This window comes from Melozone crissalis, unplaced genomic scaffold, assembly GCF_028551555.1.
Source record: "Melozone crissalis strain CALT ecotype California unplaced genomic scaffold, PUWL_Pcris_2 ptg000005l_1, whole genome shotgun sequence".
Classification (NCBI taxonomy): Eukaryota; Metazoa; Chordata; class Aves; order Passeriformes; family Passerellidae; genus Melozone; species Melozone crissalis.
In genome coordinates, this window is record NW_026535783.1 from 68,040,042 (window position 1) to 68,060,884 (window position 20,843).

Genomic DNA, 20,843 nt, shown 5'->3' on the forward strand with positions numbered 1-20,843 from the left:
GGACATATCTACTCAGTATTTAATTTTACTTACTTGACTGTCACATTCTGCATTGCTTTGTCCTCTTGCACCCCTGTCACCCTCCTGGCTCCCCCATCATTTCCTCTTACTAACTAGAGGAAAATTAAGTACTTGTGACCCATGCACTTCAGAAACAAATGAGAAATCCAGATTATTCAACCTGGGGAAATGGTAGGAATGCATGTTTACTAATTAAAGATGGATCTAGTTGCTATTAATTGGAAGCCTTAATTTGCAGAGACAGTGTTCCTGCTGTCAGTGAGTGCTAAACTGCCTACCAGAAATGTGTCTGATAGGCCAGGAATGCTATTGTGACATCAAAAAGTCTTATACTCTTTTGTAGGGTATGGTTACACCTGCAGCTTTGCAGGTTAGTGATTTCTTTTTTAGAGGGAGGGGGTTAGGGTGTTTGTTTTTGTTGCTTGTTTGTTTTTTTTTTCTTTAAAACTGCCAGGAGCTGTTAAGAGCCTTGGCTTTGTATTTTAAGGCAGATATTACTCCAGTCACACACTTTGATGTAACTGTCTTCTTGTTTTAGAAAAATCTAGAAAACAACTTAAGATTGAAAAATAGAAATAAGAAAACTCTTAAAGATTGTGGTTAATACAGTTAACAACCAATGTTCATAATTTCACTATTTTTTTCACTAGTTATTTTTTAAATGTAGACACAAAATGGGGAAAAAAGCAATCTAATAATGCTTAAAGGTGCAATCAGCCTTTTGCTGAACCTGAAGCTTCTGAGAGCTGTGAATTTCTTTGTTGAGGCTTAATTGTAGATTTTGTCTTCTAGGTGCTACAACTGTAGTGACAGTAAAAGAACAGGTTGACTTACAGAAACCCTTTGGTCTGAAGTTGACTTAAAAATGTTATTAAAAGAAAGCTTAAAAAAATAAGTTATCATGAACTTGATATATTTTCTCTTCTAGGAGTTGGCTATGCCATGTCTCTGCTGGGTCCTGCAATTGGCTATGTCTTAGGAGGGCAGCTGCTTCAAGTTTATATTGATATCCAGATCCCAAAAAGGCAAGATACAACTTAGTTTATTGCTTCCTATTTTCTTTTTCTAATATTTTTTACTACAATATTCAAATTTTCTCCCTGTGAGGAGAAAATTTTTCAGAAAATACTGTGTTTTCAAAAGCTTCATTAACTTGGAAACAAGTTGCACTTGAAAAGGCTTCATGTTAGTGAGTTACTTCCTAGAGTGAGTAGTGACTCCATTGTGTGTGGAAGTTTCTCTGTAGTGCAGATAGTTCTAGCGTTTAAATATTAGCTATTCTAAACCTCAGTAGCAAAAAATGCTTTTCCTTTTGCTTAGTTGTGGAGGATTTTATTAAGAGTTGGTTAGCTGAGAAAGGCTATACTGACATAATGCCGCTGGTTAAGCTTGAAAGGGAGGTCAGCAGTCTCTGATTCAGTGACTGCTGAGAGGCAAGAATGCCGGATGGCCTTGCTGCAACATGAGGAAAGGGAGGTGAGATTAGTCCTGAATATCTGCAGAATGTAACAGAAGAATAAGCACAAGAATGTAGAAGTAGGTGTAGTTGTTGATATGTAACTAACCAATCCTGAGCTCAACTTTTGCAATATGTATGAAGCTTATTAAAAACTATATTTAACCCGCCGTATTCGATCAATAAATTGGACTTAGATGAACCAATTGGTGTCTGAGTCTCCTGCTGCATTGAAAAGTTGCAAAAAATTAAGTTTGCAAGTAACAGGACCAGTGAAATTAGGAGCAGCAAAACTGAAAACAGATAAGAAAAAGAAGGTAAGATAGGGAACGACCTCATCTAAATAAGGCTATTAGTGATTGCTAATTAGCTTTCTATGATTAGGGCAATTTCACATCTATGGGACCCTGCCTTGTGAGATGCTGTAGCTCCATGGGACCCTGCTTCGTGGCATGCTATAGGTGTTGAAGGACAAGAACAGCGATTACGAGATAAGATACATTTTGTATTAAAGAAGGAGCTTGAATTGGTAGCTGTATATAGTAAGAAAGCTGAAGAGGCTTTGCAATCACCACCATTGAACTGGTTAGATTAGATCACACAGACAAATTTTAATACTGATCCTTTCCTATATACACTTCCTTGTTATGTTTGCAAAAAGGATAATAATAAGTGCTATGCTTGGGTAGCTTTGCATTGTGCTAATTGCAATAAGGTTTATTGGTATTCACAGAGGACAGTAGGAATTTTATGGTGTCACCCTTGTTTTGGGAAGTGGATTCAAGATTTTGTCTAGGTTAGAGCTCTTGAGCAAAGTACTGGCCTGCCAAGAAGAGCAGGATTAAAGCTTTTTGAGAGTACAGAACAAGTGGCTATAGCACATATAAGGTAGAAATTACAGCAAGTACTTAGAGAGCTTGAAATTACTACATCCTCACGCATCATAGCAGCTCGCTATAAAGCTGATTTGCCTTTAAACTTACCTCACGCTATACTTGTAAGCAAGGATGCTGATTTAGAATTAGATCAGTGTATTCAGAAATTGACTCAGCCTTACAATAGACATTCTAACAAACCAGGGAAAAGACAACGAAGAAAGGAAAAACAGAGAAAGCAGAAAGAAAAATGAGGTTTGTTTTTATTATACTGCTTAACGCTGTAGCGATTAAAGCAGTAAGAATAACACATTTCAGTCAGCCAAGAGAAAATCTATGGGTAGCACTTGCTAATCAAATTAATCAATCATCGCTTTGTCTTAGTCTTAGAGAGTTACTAACCCATTTCGAACATGCCTGGTAAGACTTCCGGTGTGGTCTCCAGGAGAATTTTGCAGTTTGATAAATAATCGAATTTTATGTATGTCTAACATGTCAAACATCACATTGCCAGTGCAGCAAGGGTATACTGCAGGTCAGAGTGATGGCTATCGACAATGCTTACTAATCCAATCACTTAACACCTCTTTGCATTCTCCTCCTGAGGAATTAGATCTTTTTGGAAGTGCAAATGCCAGTATGCCTAACACCACGGCTGGCGGATAGTTTAATTTCAAACCCTTAGATGCCCAGAATTTAAATCAACCTAAAGACACATGGGCCACCTTAGATTCATCCCTGAATTTGAGTGAATTCTCTCCACAGCATTACAGTCAATGTAACGGCACAAACATCACAGCACCAATGAAATTACCTACAGGAATATTTTTAATTTGTGGAGACAGGGCGTGGAATGGTGTACCAGCTAAGCCACAGGGTGGACCCTGTTATTTGGGAAAATTGTCCTTGTTTCATCCTAATGTGTCTTTGCTAATGCGGTTGAGTCAAACATCAAACAAGAAAAAAGCGTAGTATACATGACTTGGACTGCAGCCAGATAAGAGATCCAAAGTTTTGGAGTACATTCAGGCAAGTAGTAGTTTCAACTGTTTTACCAGGAGGATCTGCCAATAAGGCTATAAATTTAGCAAAGCAATTAGAGTGCTGGGCAAAAAATGAGCTGAACAAAACATCCCAAATTCTAGACATGTTAACTGCAGATGTGCAGAGTGTTAACCATGCTGTTTTACAAAATAGAGCTGCTGTAGATTTTTTGCTCTTGGCACAAAGACATGGATGTGAAGAGTTTGAAAGAATGTGTTGCATGAATCTGTCTGATCATTCGGTGTCCATTCACACTAAGATAAAAGAATTGCAACAAGGACTTCATAATCTCAAAGAAGAAGAAGGTTTAGGAATTGACGAATGGCTTAAAAACTTAAGACTTAGGCCATGGCTAAAGAACCTTGTGATCTATGCTATAGGACTACTGGGTGTAGTTTTACTGTTTTTACTTATTTTGCCTTGTGTCTTTAATTGTATTCAAAACATAGTCAGTCGTATAATAGCAAAAATGCAGACTAGTCTTCTTGCTCAAGAAGAAAACGGGGGAAATGTGGAGGATTTTATTAAGAGTTGGTTAGCTGAGAAAGACCATACTGACATAATGCCGCTGGTTAAGCTTGAAAGGGAGGTCAGCAGTCTCTGATTCAGTGACTGCTGACAAGCAAGAATGCCGGATGGCCTTGCTGCAACATGAGGAAAGGGAGGTGAGATTAGTCCTGAATATCTACAGAATGTAACAGAAGAATAAGCACAAGAATGTAGAAGTAGGTGTAGTTGTTGATATGTAACTAACCAATCCTGAGCTCAACTTTTGAAATATGTATGAAGCTTATTAAGAACTATATTTAACCCGCCGTATTCGATCAATAAATTGGACTTGGATGAACCAACTGGTGTCTGGGTCTCCTTCCTCCGACACTTAGTTGTATATTCGGGGTTAAACCTCCATCTACTGATGTCTTGTGGAACTGTTTCCTTGAGCTGGAGTATTAGGATTAGGATTCTTAACTCCTAGAGAAGAGCTTGCTAGAAAATCTTTGTGTTGAATAACAGTCCATTTTTTAAAGAAGTGTTATAAATTGTACTAATAGTTAAACCAGCAGCTTCATTTACACTTTTGTTTCCTGTGTTTTAGAGCCTTCAGATTGATGCAATGGCATTCTGAACTTCTGAATTGGTTTTGGTATAACTCATTGATTGAGGAATCTTCCTAAATCTAGCATTCCCAGTACCTTCATAATGCCTCAGAATCTTGAAATCAGGGCCATAGAATTGTCTTGAAATTGGAATGACATTAACTAATGAGTTGAAGGCTACATTTGGTAGAATTCAGTATTTTTATAATTGCCCAGTGAAGGTGGTTTAAACAAGCAAACAATAAATTTAATACATATAAAACTAAGGAAAATAGCAATATTAAAAGGTTTATTTTAAAATGTATTAAAAGGAAATATTCCAACTCACTAAAATGTGAAATTCAGAAAGGTAAACCTGCTTTTTCTGAATTACTTTTCCAGTACAAAGATGGATCAAGATGACCCACGTTGGCTTGGAGCATGGTGGATAGGATTTCTTGCATGCTTTTTTGCAGTTTGGCTTCTTATAATACCATTTTCATGCTTTCCAAAGCACCTACCAGGTAAAGGTTTAGCAATGCTTGGCTACTTTGAAAGAGACATTTGTTCATATTTTTGGGTTATAGAGTACTGAACCGAATGTTTCCTGTTTGATTTTGTTTCTCAGTTAACTGTCTTTGACTAAAATCTGAGGACAAGTTTGTTTGTTTGTTTGTTTTGTTTCCCCCTCCAATATGCAGCCTTTAAAACAAGGTGAATCAGCTAGAGGGAGGATCTCGTGTATGGTGGTCTTGTCCATGGCCAGGGGGTTGGGAATAGATGATCTTCAAGGTGCCCTTTCAACTCAAATCAGCCCGTGATTCTGTGATTCTCTATAATGATGGGCTGGACTGGAAACAAATACCTAAGTGTGGAGACTGGTGGTCAAAGTTTGAAAGGTGCTTGTAGCTAAGCACCCAAGACTGTATTTAAAGCTTCTGTGTTGCCCAGCAAGAACAGTGTAGAAATTCCATGAGCATCCAAAGGGACTTACTATGGTAATATTGAAGGAGAAAAATGATAGAGGAAAAGAAAAAGAAAAAATAAAGTAGGAAATGGAGAATGTGGGGATGATTTTAAAAAAAAGGGGCTTCAGCATACTCTGAAGTTTTTAGGATGTCCCTGATAATATCTTCTTGCAGCCAAGGCTTTCCAATGTCCAATGAAAGTATAATGCTTTCAACAAACATCTTTGTTCAACAATACAGTATTGATCTCTTTAAAAATCTGTGCCAATAAAACAGGCAAGAAGACCTGTAATATCTGAAAGCACTTTCCCAACTAAAGGAAACAGAAGTTTTTGTGGTTCACATTGTCTAAGAGTGCAGGTATTCGGTGTTTTCATTGTTGATAAATATGACCATTTGTAGGAACTGCAAAAATTCAGGCTGAAAAAATCCCTGAAACTCATGATGATGGAGGTCAAGTACTGGTTCAGACCAACGATATTGGACAAAGTTTTAAAGACTTTCCTGTGGCTCTCCTGGTAAGAAAAACTTCAAATTTGCTAAAACTGAATGTATTTGGAGAAATGAAATTATTTTCCAGATGTTAGAGGCCTATAGAAATGGCTTATTGTGTTGTGAAAGGGAAAACTTCAATATTACTGATAACTTAAAGCACATTCATTTTGTTGATGCGTGAGATTGTTAGAAAGGCATATTACTGAAGTTCCATTTCAGAGGATCTCCTTTTAAAATATAATGACTTTAGTTGATACCAAAATCAAATAATTTCCAGAGTGTTATGATAATTTCTCCCCATAGATACTCTTGAGGAATCCAGTGCTCATGAGTCTAATAGTAGCCAGCTCCTCAGAAGCTTTAGTTGCCACTGGATTTGCCACATTTCTACCTAAGTATATAGAAAATCAGTTTGGAAAGTCATCAAGTTTTTCAGCAACTCTTGGAGGTAATACGGCTTTTTAATTTTAAATCTTATATATATATTGTGTTGAACACTTCATTAACATTAGAGGTGGAAGATTATATGAGTATCTTTTTTGTTTGGATGTTGGTGAATGTACTTAGGTGGAATGCAGTAATCAGAGCAGTACTTTTGTTATTCTTGCCTCCCCTTAAATATTTTAGTATTACTTAAGTACTCTACATATTCAGAGTAGACTGAGGATTTTGAGTGCTGATGAAACTTTTAGTTTATCTAGTAGTTTATTCCTTTCTTATTCTTGGTGAAAAACATTTAATTTTCCTTTATTTGAAATTGCCTGAAGGAGCAGTAGTATCTTAGTCCCTACTAAAACAATCAAGATGAAGGGCAACTAGGGAAAAAAAGCAGTGCTTGTCACAAATTAGAAGTTGATTTTGCCTTTCTCTTCTTTAATTCCACACTGACATTACAATGAGTTTGCAATAAAATGACTGATCAGAATATGTAGTAAGTCTGTGATATAACTGGCTCTGCTGTAGTTGGGTTACTGTCACCTGTTTTTACCTGATATGAAGTAATACGTAGAACAGGAGAGAGCTTCTATGAAAAACTGAGTATTGGAGGAACAGAAAACATCAGATGGAAGAGCTGTGCTCAGTAGACTCACGTTATTGACATAATTAATTCTGAAGAATAGCAACCAGATCAAATCAGAAATGTCCATAATGCAAACAGATGCTTGCAATATGCAGATTTAATATTCATAGAAAGTGTCTTGCTAAGCTGTAGAGTGCTGCACTATAACTGTGGTAGTTGAGCTGCTCTTTTTCCAACAGAAATGTGTTTGGGAAAGACCTCCTAAATTACTTCTTTGGGCAATATTAGATAGTATCATTGCATCAAAACAAATAATCTGTAATTTTTCATAAAAACACATTGGAATATATGCTCAGTTGTTAACCAAAGACTAGGAGTGAAGTGAAAAGCTGAGTGTTGCATTTTTTGTCCATAGACCTTGATTCAATGTCTTTGAGTTGAAAATATTGAGGGTGCCTATTAAATGTACAGGTTTAAAGAAATTCCTGCAGTAATGTTGAAAGCTGGCTGTACCTGAACTGAACTAATTAGTCTAAGCATTACCAATGATTGTGGAAACTATTTAAACTGTCATTGACTGTGGTTTGTGGAATTCCCAGGTCTGTGTCCTAGGCAGTTTTGTCACTGTACCTGAACTGTTTGTAAAGTTAACTGTCTCAGGTTGGTGTAAGTTATACTGAGTTCTGTGTTGTATTATAGATTAGCCATATAAAAATGCTCAGTTATTTATCTGGAGTGCAAAGAGGATAAATCATGGTGGACTACATAGACTATGACAGCAAATGTGACCCACTGATCTAGACTTCTTTAAATCTTTCAGTAGATATCTTCTTGCATCTTGTGTGTCTTGTATAACAGAGTTTATGTTCTTTTATTAACAAGTTCATAACAGATGTATAAGAAAGAACATGGACATGTCAAAAAACCACTGAAAGAATGAAACAGGATTTTCTGTTTTCGTGGAGACACCTACTGGTGTTCAGAGATTCCCACCCCATAGTGCTCCTAAGTCATCTAGTTTGGCTGTATTGAAGTTGGATTTTGGACAACTCTAAATTATACTTTCCAGTTAAAGCTCTGGAAAGGCTAAAGGTGATGTAACAGTACAATAAATTACTCATGTAGTTAGATTCTGGTAGTATGGTTTGAAAGCAGTATCACATGGACTGCTTTTTGCAGGTAACTGTTTTGATGTTTGTTTTTCTTAGCATAAAATTGCATCACAGTTAAGTCTTGCACTTTTATGTAACTGCTCCTTGTCTTGTTTTCCTCTAGGAGTTGTACTGATTCCAGGAGCAGCACTAGGCCAAGTCATAAGTGGTGTCTTGGTTTCCAAGCGCAAAATGGATTTGAAAAGCATAATCAAGTTCATGATAGTCACCTGTACAGTGGCCTTAATATTAAATACAGTGTTCTTATTTGCTAAATGTGGGAATGAACCTTTTGCAGGTGTCTCTGAAACATATAATGGGTAAATATATTTTAATGCACTCTTGGCTTTCATATTAATATTTATTCAATTGCCATAGTTTCAAATAGTACACACCAGCAGTATGTAAAAGCAGAAGGAGGGCAACTAGCTATTCCAGAAGTCTGCTCTCAAGTGGTCAGTTATCCCATCATAAATTAACAGAGGCAACAGCAGCTGTTTGAAGGTCTGTCAAAGAGCTAGATGGGGCTGTGCAAGATAATTCAAGTAGTCTGGTACTTAGGAACTGATAGATGCCATCTAAAAAAATCATAGATGTCAATTGTATGCTGTGTAAGTTGATAAATAACTTACCTATGCCTTTTTATTGTTTTCCCAAATCCCTCATTTTACGCAAAGGCTAGATACTGCTATCTTGTATAAAAGCATAATCTGATGGTTCTTCTCCAGTGCATAAAGAGACACTTGAAGCTAAATGAGATGGGGAAGAGGAGTGGTGCAGTTTGCTGACACATTAGCATGATATGTACCATGAAAACAGAGGAGATGGGTTGGGGAGGAAATTGGTTTTGTAGCCTCAAATGCCCATGCAAGTTGGTGGAAAGTAGAAATTTACTGGTATGCAAAAGTATGCAAAATGAATCAACAAACTTCCATACACTGGTGACTGAAAAAAAAAAAAACCTTGAAGCCCAAAAAGGCCCAAGTTATGACTCATTCTGATTTCATCTTTACAACTTGTTATATAAATTGACAGTATATTTAAAGGCCAGTGTTGAAATTGGATGACTAAAATATGGCTTTGCAACAGATGACTTAGACAACTCAGAACTGTGAATCATAATTTAGATTTTGGCTACAGTTATAGTTACATATTTAGTGAAAGAATCTGTAGTCATCAATAAAATGCTGAAGATATAGTATAGAAAATGGTATATGAAATTACCTGTATTTTTATATCAGGTCCTATGGTAACAGGCAGCAGACAAAAGTTACAGCTGAACTGATTTTCATCCTAAGTTAAATACCACTAGCTTGTATTTTACAGTTTTGTGTAACTTTATCAGTTATGTAGCTTAACTATTGCTAAAGGCTACTTATCTACAGCAAGTTAACCAAGTTGGAAGTTAACCAGTCCTGAAATATATCTCTTCTCTTGGTATCCATTATAAGAAATGGCTCATTTCTACCTTATGCAGTGTTACCGGTTGGCTTATACTTTACTGGATGTGTGCATCAGAATAGTTAGTGGCATTAATACAGTGCCAGTTCTTAAACTGTTTTCCATACAGAAATAAAATATGTTTTAAAAGCAGTAGCTGTTTTAAAGCAGAAATTTAAAAAAATAATAAATGTGTAAACTTGTGCAAGAACAGCCAAGTTCTTTGCCTTCATGCTACTGAACAAATGCTTCTGAATGAATAAGTTATGAGACTATTCTGAGGGTTGACTTAGAATTTGATGTAGATTTTTGTCGAGAATTTAAAGAAATCCTTCATGGCAAGCATTATCTTCTTATTGAAAAATAGCTCAGAAAGGTGAGAGAAGCTTTTGCAGGTTTTGTCTCAGAATTATGAGTACAGGATCACTTGTTTGTGTTAATGAAAACAGCATCTTACTTTTAGTAACACTATTTATTACTAAATAGGCTATCAGCAGAACTAACATAATTTTGTCCAACAGGCACTTCAGGGAATTGCTTTTGCCATATTCTATTGCCCAGTGCTTCCCTTAAAACCTGAAGGAACAGAAATGCAGTGATTATTGTGTCTCTGGGTCTCTTGATTAAAAACTCCTATAGAGTTTTTTAATGAGAATTGGTGGTCTCATCAGTTAGATTTTTTAGGAAAGCCAGGAGTATCTTTTTTGTTTTATTTTTCTCTGACTGGGTATAACTAAATGTTCATTCCCTCTTTGGAGGTCAGGGAAAGAGACACTGCACATGTACACAGGACAAATGCCACCAAATTGATTAAATATTTCTAGGCTTTGCATGCCTCTCAGGCTAGGAAGGCACTGAATGTACAAATCTGATTAGTGAATTTGCTTATGGTGCAATGTAGTTCATTCTTCATACTTAGAAGAATTGAAGTTAGTTTGCTTAGGCTTAAAGCACAAATTAATTTAGTGGAGTTCTGCTGAATTACAACAAAATGGATTTTATATGTAGTTATGATGTCCCTTATATTCCATTTGAAGTCTGACTGTATGTAAGTTAATTCCTACATAAACTATTTCTTCTATTAGTATTTTTTTGTAATCTCAAATTCTCACAAATAAACATACCTTTAGATAATTAATGTGGAACTTTAATTTTACAGTACAATATTTAAACTCTAGTGGCAGTGCCAGAACTTGGTTTTAGCTGACTGAACTTTTAAGCTGTGAAAATTCTTTACTTATTAATGGACTACAATTTGAAAATCAAAGGATGTTTTTATTCTCTCTGGTTATGCCTTAGGACAGTCCTCACACAAACCAATGTGATCTTTCATGCTAATAGTACAGTGGGACTACTTCAAATAAAACCATGCGATTACCTGTATTAGAAGTAAATTGAAAGTAAATATAGTGTGCAAGAGTTAAAGTAAACTCTGTTATTAGTTATTCCTTAAACAGCCAGAGGAAATCTTTAAGTTCCTTCAGAGTGTCATTGCACTCTGCATTTAACGTGTACAGTTGTCTTTGTGCTCATACAATTTAGATGTCTCCATGGCAGTGTTAGAAATAGTAAAAATAAGGTGGCTTTGCAACTGGACTCAAATCAAAAAAGGGGAAGAATGTTGGAGTATGATCAGTAGAATAAACAACTCCAAATACTGGTTTTAATCTTGTATTTTTTTCTTGAAATTATAAATGGAAGAAATTCAAATACCTAAGTGGGAGGGGGAGGATGATATAAGAGTTGGGCTGAGATGCAAATTTTGTAATCTCTTTTTTTTAAGTGGAAATGGGAGGAATAATCTTTAGATAGAATAACAGCATAAAAAACCCTAGGTGTATAATAAATGGAAAATCCAGAGCTCTAACTACTATGCTTATTTTTAAACAACTAAGTGCATAAGTAACATGAATAGAGTATTTTAAAATTTATTATGCTATAAATATTGCTTTACTTGTTTACATATCTTCTGTTTTCCAATTGCTTTTTAAAAAGCCTATTAACTTCTGCTTTTCAGAACAGGCACTCTGTATAACTTAACAGCACCATGCAATGCAAACTGCCGGTGTTTGCGCTCCGTATACTACCCAGTTTGTGGCAGTGATGAAGTCCAGTACTTTTCTCCCTGTTTTGCGGGTTGTGCCTCATATCTTTTAAACAACATGAAAAAGGTACTTTATGCAATGAAGATAGCTGATGTGGTTTGTTCTGGTTTCCTGTAAAATGCACTGTATTTCAAGATGTCCTTCCTACAATACCAAATATAGGTTGTATTTAACAAAATCCAGCAATTACAATACACAGTTCATTTACGGTACCAGTGTGACTCCCACTGCTGATCTCTTAACATGTTCACTGCCACAGTGCTGGGCCTCCCCAGTTATTGGGAAGGTATTCATGGGTTGAAGCCAGGTCAAGCCCATTACTCTCTGAAATGTTGCTGGTAGTTGTCTAGCTTTTTATACTGTGTGTTGGAGTGAGCTACACTCCCTTCCCTTCACCACCCCCCATGTTCATGCTGGTCTGGCTAACTTAGGAAAATGTTTCCACTCTCTTAATGAACTCAGAGAGAAGCAGTTACATCTCTTTTGATTCACTGAAGTGGCACAGCTATTTGTTTTCTGTATAGCTTTCTTTGCAACATTTCTGGTCATTCACAGCCTGCGTTGTTCTGTGAGTTTTCTGGGCACAACAGTCTTTCCCATCTCTTGGCCTTGTTTTGTTGTAAGGGTTTACTGGTTAGCCACAGTGTTTCTCATTTGTGTGATGCCATTCTCCAAGTGTACATCTACCAGACTTCCTAATGCTGAAAATAAGTTAAATCTAAATGTACTTTAAATAGGATTGACAATTGGAAAAGTCAGCAATTGTCTTGAGGTTCTGAAGAACCTGCAGTTCTTATCTAGATCTTTAAGCAAAATGCAGTGTTTATTGTATACATTTACATGACACCCTGTTTCCGTGAGTTTTGAAAACTTGAATCTCAGTAGCCCCTGATGCAGGAATGGTGAGCTGTGAAAGTGCCTAGGTTATTATCAAGCCTTCCTGGAACTGAGGGGCTTTCTGGGCTTATCTCTTCTAGTACAATAGACTCTTGAGAAGGGATGTGGGAGCAGTATAGAGAGATCCAGAAAGCAAGCTGACCCAGGAAAGGCCTTTATACTTCTATATTGGAAAATGAGAGAAGGTATTATCCATAAGAAAATGTAGGAGAGTAGTCAAAATTTGCAGTCAAAATTTCACACTTTGTTGACATGTTATATTTTTCTTTGAAAACAAACTCTGTGAGTTTAGATAAAGAGCATATTCAATTTGTTCACCTGCATATAGAAGTGGTACTGTATTGCTTCTGTTCTTTCCTGCTAAAGTCTGAAGTGTAGTGCTTGCCTCTCTGCATATGGTTTGCCTCTAACCTCTGCAACTTTTTTATGAGTGTAGCTAAAAGCTTACAAAGCATACAAAATGGAGGCTGTCACTGTCTTTTTAGGTCAAAAATCCAAAAATACCTTTTGCTCAGGTGAGGTGGATCAGTCAAATTCTGGTGAGCCAGTTTTAAAAATTAATCTTATTGTCATGTGCTCATCAGGAAATTAACTGTTTCCCATATAGTAAGGTCAGTGTTTATTCTTGTCTTCTGTCATGCAAATGTAATGAAAATTTACCAAAAGGTGTCATTTTGTGACATTCTGGGAGCTAAATTTTGTCTTATAAATTATTCGTAGACATACCACAACTGTTCCTGTATTGGGAAATCAAAAAGAAGAAATGGTTCAGAAGACTTTCTCTATGAAGCTGTTCCTGGGAAATGCCCAACAAAATGCAAACTTTTACCTTTATTCCTGGTCTTCTTCTTTTTTACTGTTGTTTTTACATTTATGGCTACTACTCCAACAACCGTGGCCATTCTCAGGTACGTTTTTTGGTCTGCAAGAAAGGTGACATTCTTTTGAAAACTACTATCAGTGAAATACTTAATTCTTTTGCTTTGCAATGCAGTATTTTAACAAGGTTATGTAGTAAGCAAGCAGTACTTTAAACAGAGCATAGTCATACCACTGTTCACTCTTGTTAGTAGACGAGTTTTGAAATTATTTTTAAAAAATCTCTCTAGCGTGCAGCAAAGTCCATTTTTTGAATTTTGAGCACTCTTGACTGTTTTAGTTGAAGCAAAAAGGAATAAATGTGCTTTGTGCTTTGATCAAGAAATATTTGTCTAGCCTATTGATAGTGTGGGCATTTCAAATTGTGTCAGGAAAAGGACAAAATAACAATTCGTCTTCTATTTTCTACCTTAGATTCCTGTCTCAATTCAGAGTTCTAGCTTGAAAAATTGTAGTCTGTCAAGAACTGTAGACTGTTTCCCATGATACTGATTTTGTATGTATGGTGGTCACTAATATAAAATGTGATAGTGAGTTAACCAGTGGTTTTGCTGTCTTCCAAATTGCTGAAGCTTATATGCATGAAATATAGTTTTTGTTTGTTTTTATTTTTAAAATGTGCTTCTCATTCTGAATTCAGAGCTCTTTTGTGTTTGTTGAAGTCAAACTACAAGTTTGACTTGTAGTTCTAATACTTCCAGTGAAAAGATAACCATGATGCAATAGCATGTTGCTTTGTGAGGATGTGGCTAGATGCCCTTTGGCGAGAGGCTGAGGAAATCAGTAACATCCTACCAACAGTGCTTTGTAATAGCCTCGTGTCCAGGTTTGGTGTAAATCTGGAATTAACAGCTTGTCACTAGTGTGGAGGCAGAATAGTATAAAGTTCTGCATTATCTTCAAATTTGAGCTGACATAGTTTTATTTCAGTAATTCTAAGCAGTAACATTTGGATATTTGAATCCTTATATAATTCAGCTGAAATAGTGGAACAGTTTTTTATGAAAAAAAGGACTGTAAGTAGATTAATTTTCAAAGACTAATTTAAATAGCTAAAATGTCAGTAAATTTTACAGTATATTCCAATGTCTTTTCTGTAAGCCGTTTTTGTGCAATTTCAAACATAAATTCATATATTCATGACAGTGTTCTACTGCTAGAAAAAATCTACTGCATGATGTGGAACTCATTCTCCTTCTCTTAATTGCCTTTATGGATAATAGAATCCAACACTTACTTCTTTATGTATAGTAGCTCTGGATTGCATCCTAACACTATTTTAATTTCCTTGGTTATTTTATGGAAAAAATGTTCATATCAGGACGCTGATAGCAAGCTTCCTTTTTATTGATACTATTTTGTTAAACTAGTTAAATCTAAAATTTCTTGATAGGCTACTGGTGTTTTTTCTGTCTTTTATCTAAACACCGTTTTAAATAGTTGGATTACTTGTTCTGCACACTGGATTTATAAACCCTTCAGCATTTAACAGGTTAAAAGAGTATATAGAGAAAGCATATTCACTGAGGGACACAGCACAGAAGTAGAAATTGTTTACTCTGTCTTAAACTGCAAATCTTGTTTACAGATGTGTGCCAGATAAACAGCGTTCATTTGCTCTTGGAGTACAGTTACTGTTTCTGCGAATACTGGGTATGACTTTCTTGTTGAAACATATGCCTTTGAGTAATCTACTTATTTGACATTTTTCTCTCAACTTTAAAATAATGCCTTAAAAAACTTTCAGGGGCGCTTGAAGCAGTCTGTCATTGGCTTATGGAATACACTTGTAAGGTTACATCTGGATTCAAATTCATTGTTAATAGGGCATTCATGCTCTCTTTAGCCTTTCTCACTCTTACAAGCACAAGCCAAATAGAGGTAACTGCCATTCTTTCAGTAAAACACACCTTGTGCTACTTTCCCCAGAAGAAGGCCTATTCTGAAAACTGAGATAGGAAGAACTGATGTAATAGAAAACAGTTTCTTGTAACATCTGAAATCCAGAAGTTTAAAAGAAAAATGAATATGTGGAGCCTTTCCTCTTCTTCTTCCTTTAAAATGTCTTTTACTAACTTCAGCATTTCTTAAGATAGATAATTGTGCATAATTAATTACAGAGTATCATGTGGGAAGTATAATACTTTAATTCCATATCTAAGCATCTCCAGCATTTCAGTAGGACAGATGAATCTTTTTAAGTAAAACAAGGGTAAGCATATGTATTTTCTGGTCCACGAGCATTTGAATTTTCTCAGACATAATGAAAATTCTTGGTTTAGTAGTAGACAGTTTAAAAATGGTATATTTAATTCAAGACTGGGACAAGACACAGTTGCTGATTGCACTTTCATGCCAATATTTAGTACTGTAACTTCAGATTACATATCTAACACTCACAGTAGTGAGTTCCGCCTTGCTGTATTCGAACTGTGATTAATATAAGTTATTCTGCTGATAAAGTGTAATAAAACAAACATCCCCACAGGCAGAAATAAGCTGGAAGTCTGTGATCAGTGTTGTATAAGGGTCCCTCTGATTCACTTAACTCAGAGTTCAGATATTTATGCTAGATCTCGAACTCCTGACTTCACTGTGGAGTGATAGAACTTTTTGCACTGCTTGTATTATGGCTGAAGAAGGCAGTAACAGCGTTACTTACCCGCAACATATTTTTGCTCTAGACTTTAAGAATTGCACAGGGGTTTTAGGCTGAAGACCTAGTGAGGGACATAGCTACTTGGTTAGCTCTAGGAGAGTTTAGGCCTTGGGTAGTTGGGTAGACATGCAGTGATGTACCTGGTGTGTTTATTCTAAAATTGGCTGTACTTGGATGCAATACACTTGTGCATTATAACACACAAAAATCACATGGAGTTAATAAAATCTGTACAAGAATAATTTTAAACAGTGCTTTTGTTGGTGAAATTTTTACTGGAAGCTTTGCTACATACGAGGAATAGGGAGAAATGTGTAACTGAACATTTAACCTAATTATATTTTAGTTCTCATAATTTGGAACAGGATGGTATGTATGGTCAGAAGAAAGGAACTTTTTTCCTTTCAGTTACATTCCTGATTTCTTGATTAGTTTTTTCACCATTGATTTTAATTATTTTTTTCCAGTGAATACAGAGGAAGTTAAGAGGCTCAAGTCTTTGAATAAATTTCTTGCTTAACAAAGTGAGAGCTGTATAATGAATTAACTCTCTGCATCCTACCTGTTAACTGAGAGCATTGCTAGGTGCAGACTTACTATGTAATATGAAGCCTATGACTTTGATTAAAATTGTTACATTTAGTGTCTGGTTTTCCCATTTTATCTTCCCCACCAGCTTAGCATTTCACTGTCTGCATGAAAACTAGTATGTCAAGTAACTCAAACATTCTAATGTGTTGCTGTGTTTTTTAGGTTCTATTCCTGGACCAATTTTGTTTGGTGCTGCTATAGACAACAGTTGTACTCTGTGGGATATTGATGAATGTGAAACTAAAGGAGCTTGCTGGGTATATGACAATGAAAGAATGGCTTATTTGCTCATGGGCATAAGTAAGTCTTTTATATTAAATACATATACTAGGTAATATATATACTGACCTTGTCTGCTAGATGGGGATTATTTTGATATAAAACCTTACACTTTTTATTTTTGGCAGCAGTGTTTTTTAACTTACTTTCATAAATGATCAGCAAAATATTATGGAAGGAGAAACACCACAGTCAGTAAACCCTAAACATTACTTTTAAAACTCATTTAAAAAATTACACAAAATAGTTTTGGTCTTTGATCTTGCTTCATTGTCATACTTATTTACTAGATTTTTTAGGGACTGGCTCACACTTCAGTCTGTCTTCAGGGCAGTGAGCATGAACAGGGGTGTGAAGATGATGAGAGGGATGGAGCACCTCTCCTATAAAGAAAAGGCTGAGAGAATTGGGTTGGTTGAGCCTGGGAAAGTGAAGTCTCCAAGCTGACCTTATTGAGGCCTTTCAGTATCTGAAGGGGAGCCTACAAGAAAGATAAATGGAGAAGGACTCTGTAAGAGAGAATAGTGATGGAACAAGGGGTAGTGGACTGAAACTCAGAGGGTAGGTTTTGGTTAGATATTAGGAAGAAACTGTTCACTGAGAGGGTGGCCAGGCATCGGAACAGGTTTCACAGACAAGTTATAGATGCCCCATGCCTGGAAGTATTCAAGGTGTGGAGCCCTGAGCAATCTGATCTAGTGGAAGGTGTGCCTGCCCCCAGCACAAGAGTTGGACAGACTTTAGATTCCCTTCCAACTCAGATCATTCTGTGATTATCTGGGTTGCGTGTTGGCAGTTAAGGTCTGGGGAGCCTTCTTTCTCTTTTTGTATCTCAGTTCTTTTCTGTAACTTATATAAAGTTCTTGAAAATATGTCTGAACACTTGTCAGAAAAAATCCTGACTTGTTTAAAAATTTGTTCCCTTCAAATGTGTGGTATATATGCCAGTGGGAGAGAGGGTGTAGGCTAAGCTTGCATGAGATTAAGTGCTGATGTCCTGTCTTCTAGCAACTGTGATATTTACAGTGTGTGAGCTGAAGTACTGATGTCTAATCCTGAAACTGAAAAAGCAGCAGTCACAACTTGAGGATAAGGATCTCAAGGCATATTTGTGATCAAATACAATCCCTCTGGTTTTGCCCTTCTCCTTGGCCTTCCAAGTTGTGCAAACACCTTTCTATAGCCTTCTAAGACATCTGACCAGAGAATACTTAAGAGATATTCTATGTGGGAAGCTTTAGTTTCTGGAAAAGAGAATATTGATATAACAAATTACAGTACTGAAACAAGAAATAAGAAAGATTTGCACTTCAGGCTAGAATGGGGTGAGGAAATACAGAACTGGAGCAAAGCAAAAATTGGCAGGCAGGTGAGTGGTCTGAATTCAGCTGTATGACTGTCTTTATCTGTCCTTTCTCATTCATGTAGAGTACATTTAAATGAAGGCTGTGAATTTCAGTCTTACAGGGTGTATGTAACTCACCATATGAAGCTTTATAAATGAGTGAAACACTGCCTCTGCTGCTGAAAGTGAGTGTGATAAAAACTCTCCTGTTCTTTGCATTCAGGTGCTGCTTGCAAAATTGTCACAATCATCTTTGTGATCATGGCAGTGCATTTCTACAAGCCTCCACCATTAACTAAAGCCCTGCAACAAAAGACTTCAGAAAAGATATCTGCTATACACACATAAATTATGAGCAAATCAGGGACTTTTGAAAGAAAACTGTAAAAATAAGCATTATTACAACACTTGTACCAAAGTTCTTGTACACTGTTGCCTAAATACAAAAGATGACATTCAACACTGAAGAACTTGAAATATTTTGAATCTGCGCTATTCTCTAATTCATTTAGTATTCCATTGTGGCTGTCCAAAGAAGTCACACTGAAATTTGCAGTCTAATTTTAAAAGTCTAGTATGAAACTTAATTGAAGTAAGATGGAATAGTCTGATCATAAAACAGGAAAAATAAAGTGAACTGAGCTGTGTTTATCCCTAAATGTTACTGTAGTGGGAGAAAACAATTGACTTGGTATATTGAAGGGAACTGTGTATGTTTAGAGAGGACTTAATGTGCACATAATTTGGGCTAGTGCCTTTGGGGATTTTTCTGTAGGAACACTTGGCAAAGTGTGAGTTTGGCTATGTTTTAGAAATATTTTTACATGTTATCTTAATGGCATAAGTTCATATTTTAATATTTGTAGGAGGATGTCAATAGTTATGATAGAATAGCTGGGTTGTAAAATCAAAGTATTTGTTAATTTATGTACTTGAGTTTGTCTGGATTATATACAGAAAGTTGCTGTCCAGCTGCTTTATTTCAGCAATCTAAAAATGCTTCTATAAAATTTTAAAATAAAACCTATTTTCTTACTGCATCTGTGTATGCTTTGTCATTTCCAAATGTGACTGAGTTCTTCTTGATTCCAAGAAACACAGTGATGAAGGGCTAGCAAGAATGTGTATGGAAGCATCAAAACTAAAATATGGCTTCATTTTCTTTCTGACTTAAGTTTTATTAAGTTATAAGTCATGTTATTAAAGCCATATTTGTATAGCACAGTGCAATTGGTCACAAGTTAGCCACTGTTACCAGACATTAAACAATGTTGCCTACCTCTGAAGTATCATTCAACATTGACAGGATAATTTTAATGAGTAAGTTACCCTGTACACTTGCTTTACTTTGGTAGTATTTTTTTTCCTGTTGCATTGGCTGTTCATGTGACTCTTATAAAACTGTGTGCCTTCTTCCTTGGGTTACAAGGACTGTGTTCAGTGACTCAGTCAAGATTTTTAAACAAGTGCTAGAACAAAGGATTATGACATGGCTCAAGTTTCATCTAATTCTCTAAATATAGCTGTTAAATTAGGTAGAGGTTAAATATGCAACTCAAGAAGATCCTCTATTTGTAAAGAAAGATTCAGAAAGAAAGAAAGAAATAAAAAAAATGGTAAAGAAAGAAGTAAAAAAAAATTGACTGTACCCTATGTGAAAGCACAAGACTTCATGGCTTTTGAGGGAGAGAAGAAAAAGGGCAGAATTTGCTTGCTTCAGTATAGATGAATGTCTCCTGATAAGTTTGGTGCTTGTTTCCTGATGAATGGGCTCCTAGCAAGAGATTAACTAGCCCTGAAAGAATGAAATATTGATCCTCCTTAATGTTTGGCAATGTGGCCTAAAACTCTGAATTAGTTTTGTAGCTCTGACATGGTTTGTGTGGGGTGTAGCAGATCATTAAAAGACATATAGTACTGTAGTCAACTGGTAAACTTGTCTCTTTTGTTCTGTCCTAGACTGAGATCATAGTTTAGTTTCTGCTGCTTAATGTGGTTGCATAAATTACAAAACTTTTGGGACAGAGCAATGAGAGCTTTCTCTTCTGAAGAAGTTATCAGCAGTCTTGCTCTGGAGTGGTTATTTAGGGGGAGAAAGAAGGAAGAATTGCTTTTGTAATTTATAATCTGGCTTTATGACCCATTAAAGATTTCCCTTGCTGGTTTAGGATTATCACAGTAACTAGAAGACAGGCCAAACAGAAGTATATCCATTTACCTTGTTTCACAGAAATACATAGTGGAGGCAACTAGATGTCGTGGGGGCCAGAGGTTTCATAAAGCAAAGGTAAACATCACTGTGAAGTGTGTTGTGTGTATCCAGACAGGGAGGGTGAGCTAAAAACTGACCTGTTAACTGTGCCCAAAATGTCAAAGCATGAATCCAGGTTGAATCAAGTCACTAGTGCTGAACCCCACAGATCAATACAGGGGCTAGTAAAATTCAACTCTTTTATGATAGCCTGAATGCTGGGATATGTTGTGCAGTGGACAAGTGACTGATTGCTGCTGTTGAGAGGGACCTTTACAAAACTGAGGAAG

At 36.2% G+C, this 20,843-nt stretch overlaps 1 protein-coding gene across 1 annotated transcript in view; it reads left to right on the plus strand.

Annotated features, from left to right (window-relative positions):
* LOC128944865 (solute carrier organic anion transporter family member 4C1-like) overlaps positions 1-18,650 on the plus strand; it is a 29,502-nt gene extending 10,852 nt beyond the window's left edge. Inside the window, exons 4-13 of the mRNA XM_054288330.1 lie at positions 950-1,046; positions 4,875-4,996; positions 5,843-5,958; positions 6,239-6,383; positions 8,232-8,427; positions 11,565-11,718; positions 13,270-13,457; positions 15,017-15,081; positions 16,841-16,978; positions 18,526-18,650. Coding sequence (XP_054144305.1) covers positions 950-1,046; positions 4,875-4,996; positions 5,843-5,958; positions 6,239-6,383; positions 8,232-8,427; positions 11,565-11,718; positions 13,270-13,457; positions 15,017-15,081; positions 16,841-16,978; positions 18,526-18,650 — 1,346 coding nt within the window. The remainder of the gene's footprint in view (positions 1-949; positions 1,047-4,874; positions 4,997-5,842; positions 5,959-6,238; positions 6,384-8,231; positions 8,428-11,564; positions 11,719-13,269; positions 13,458-15,016; positions 15,082-16,840; positions 16,979-18,525) is intronic.
* The last annotated feature ends 2,193 nt before the right edge of the window (positions 18,651-20,843 follow it).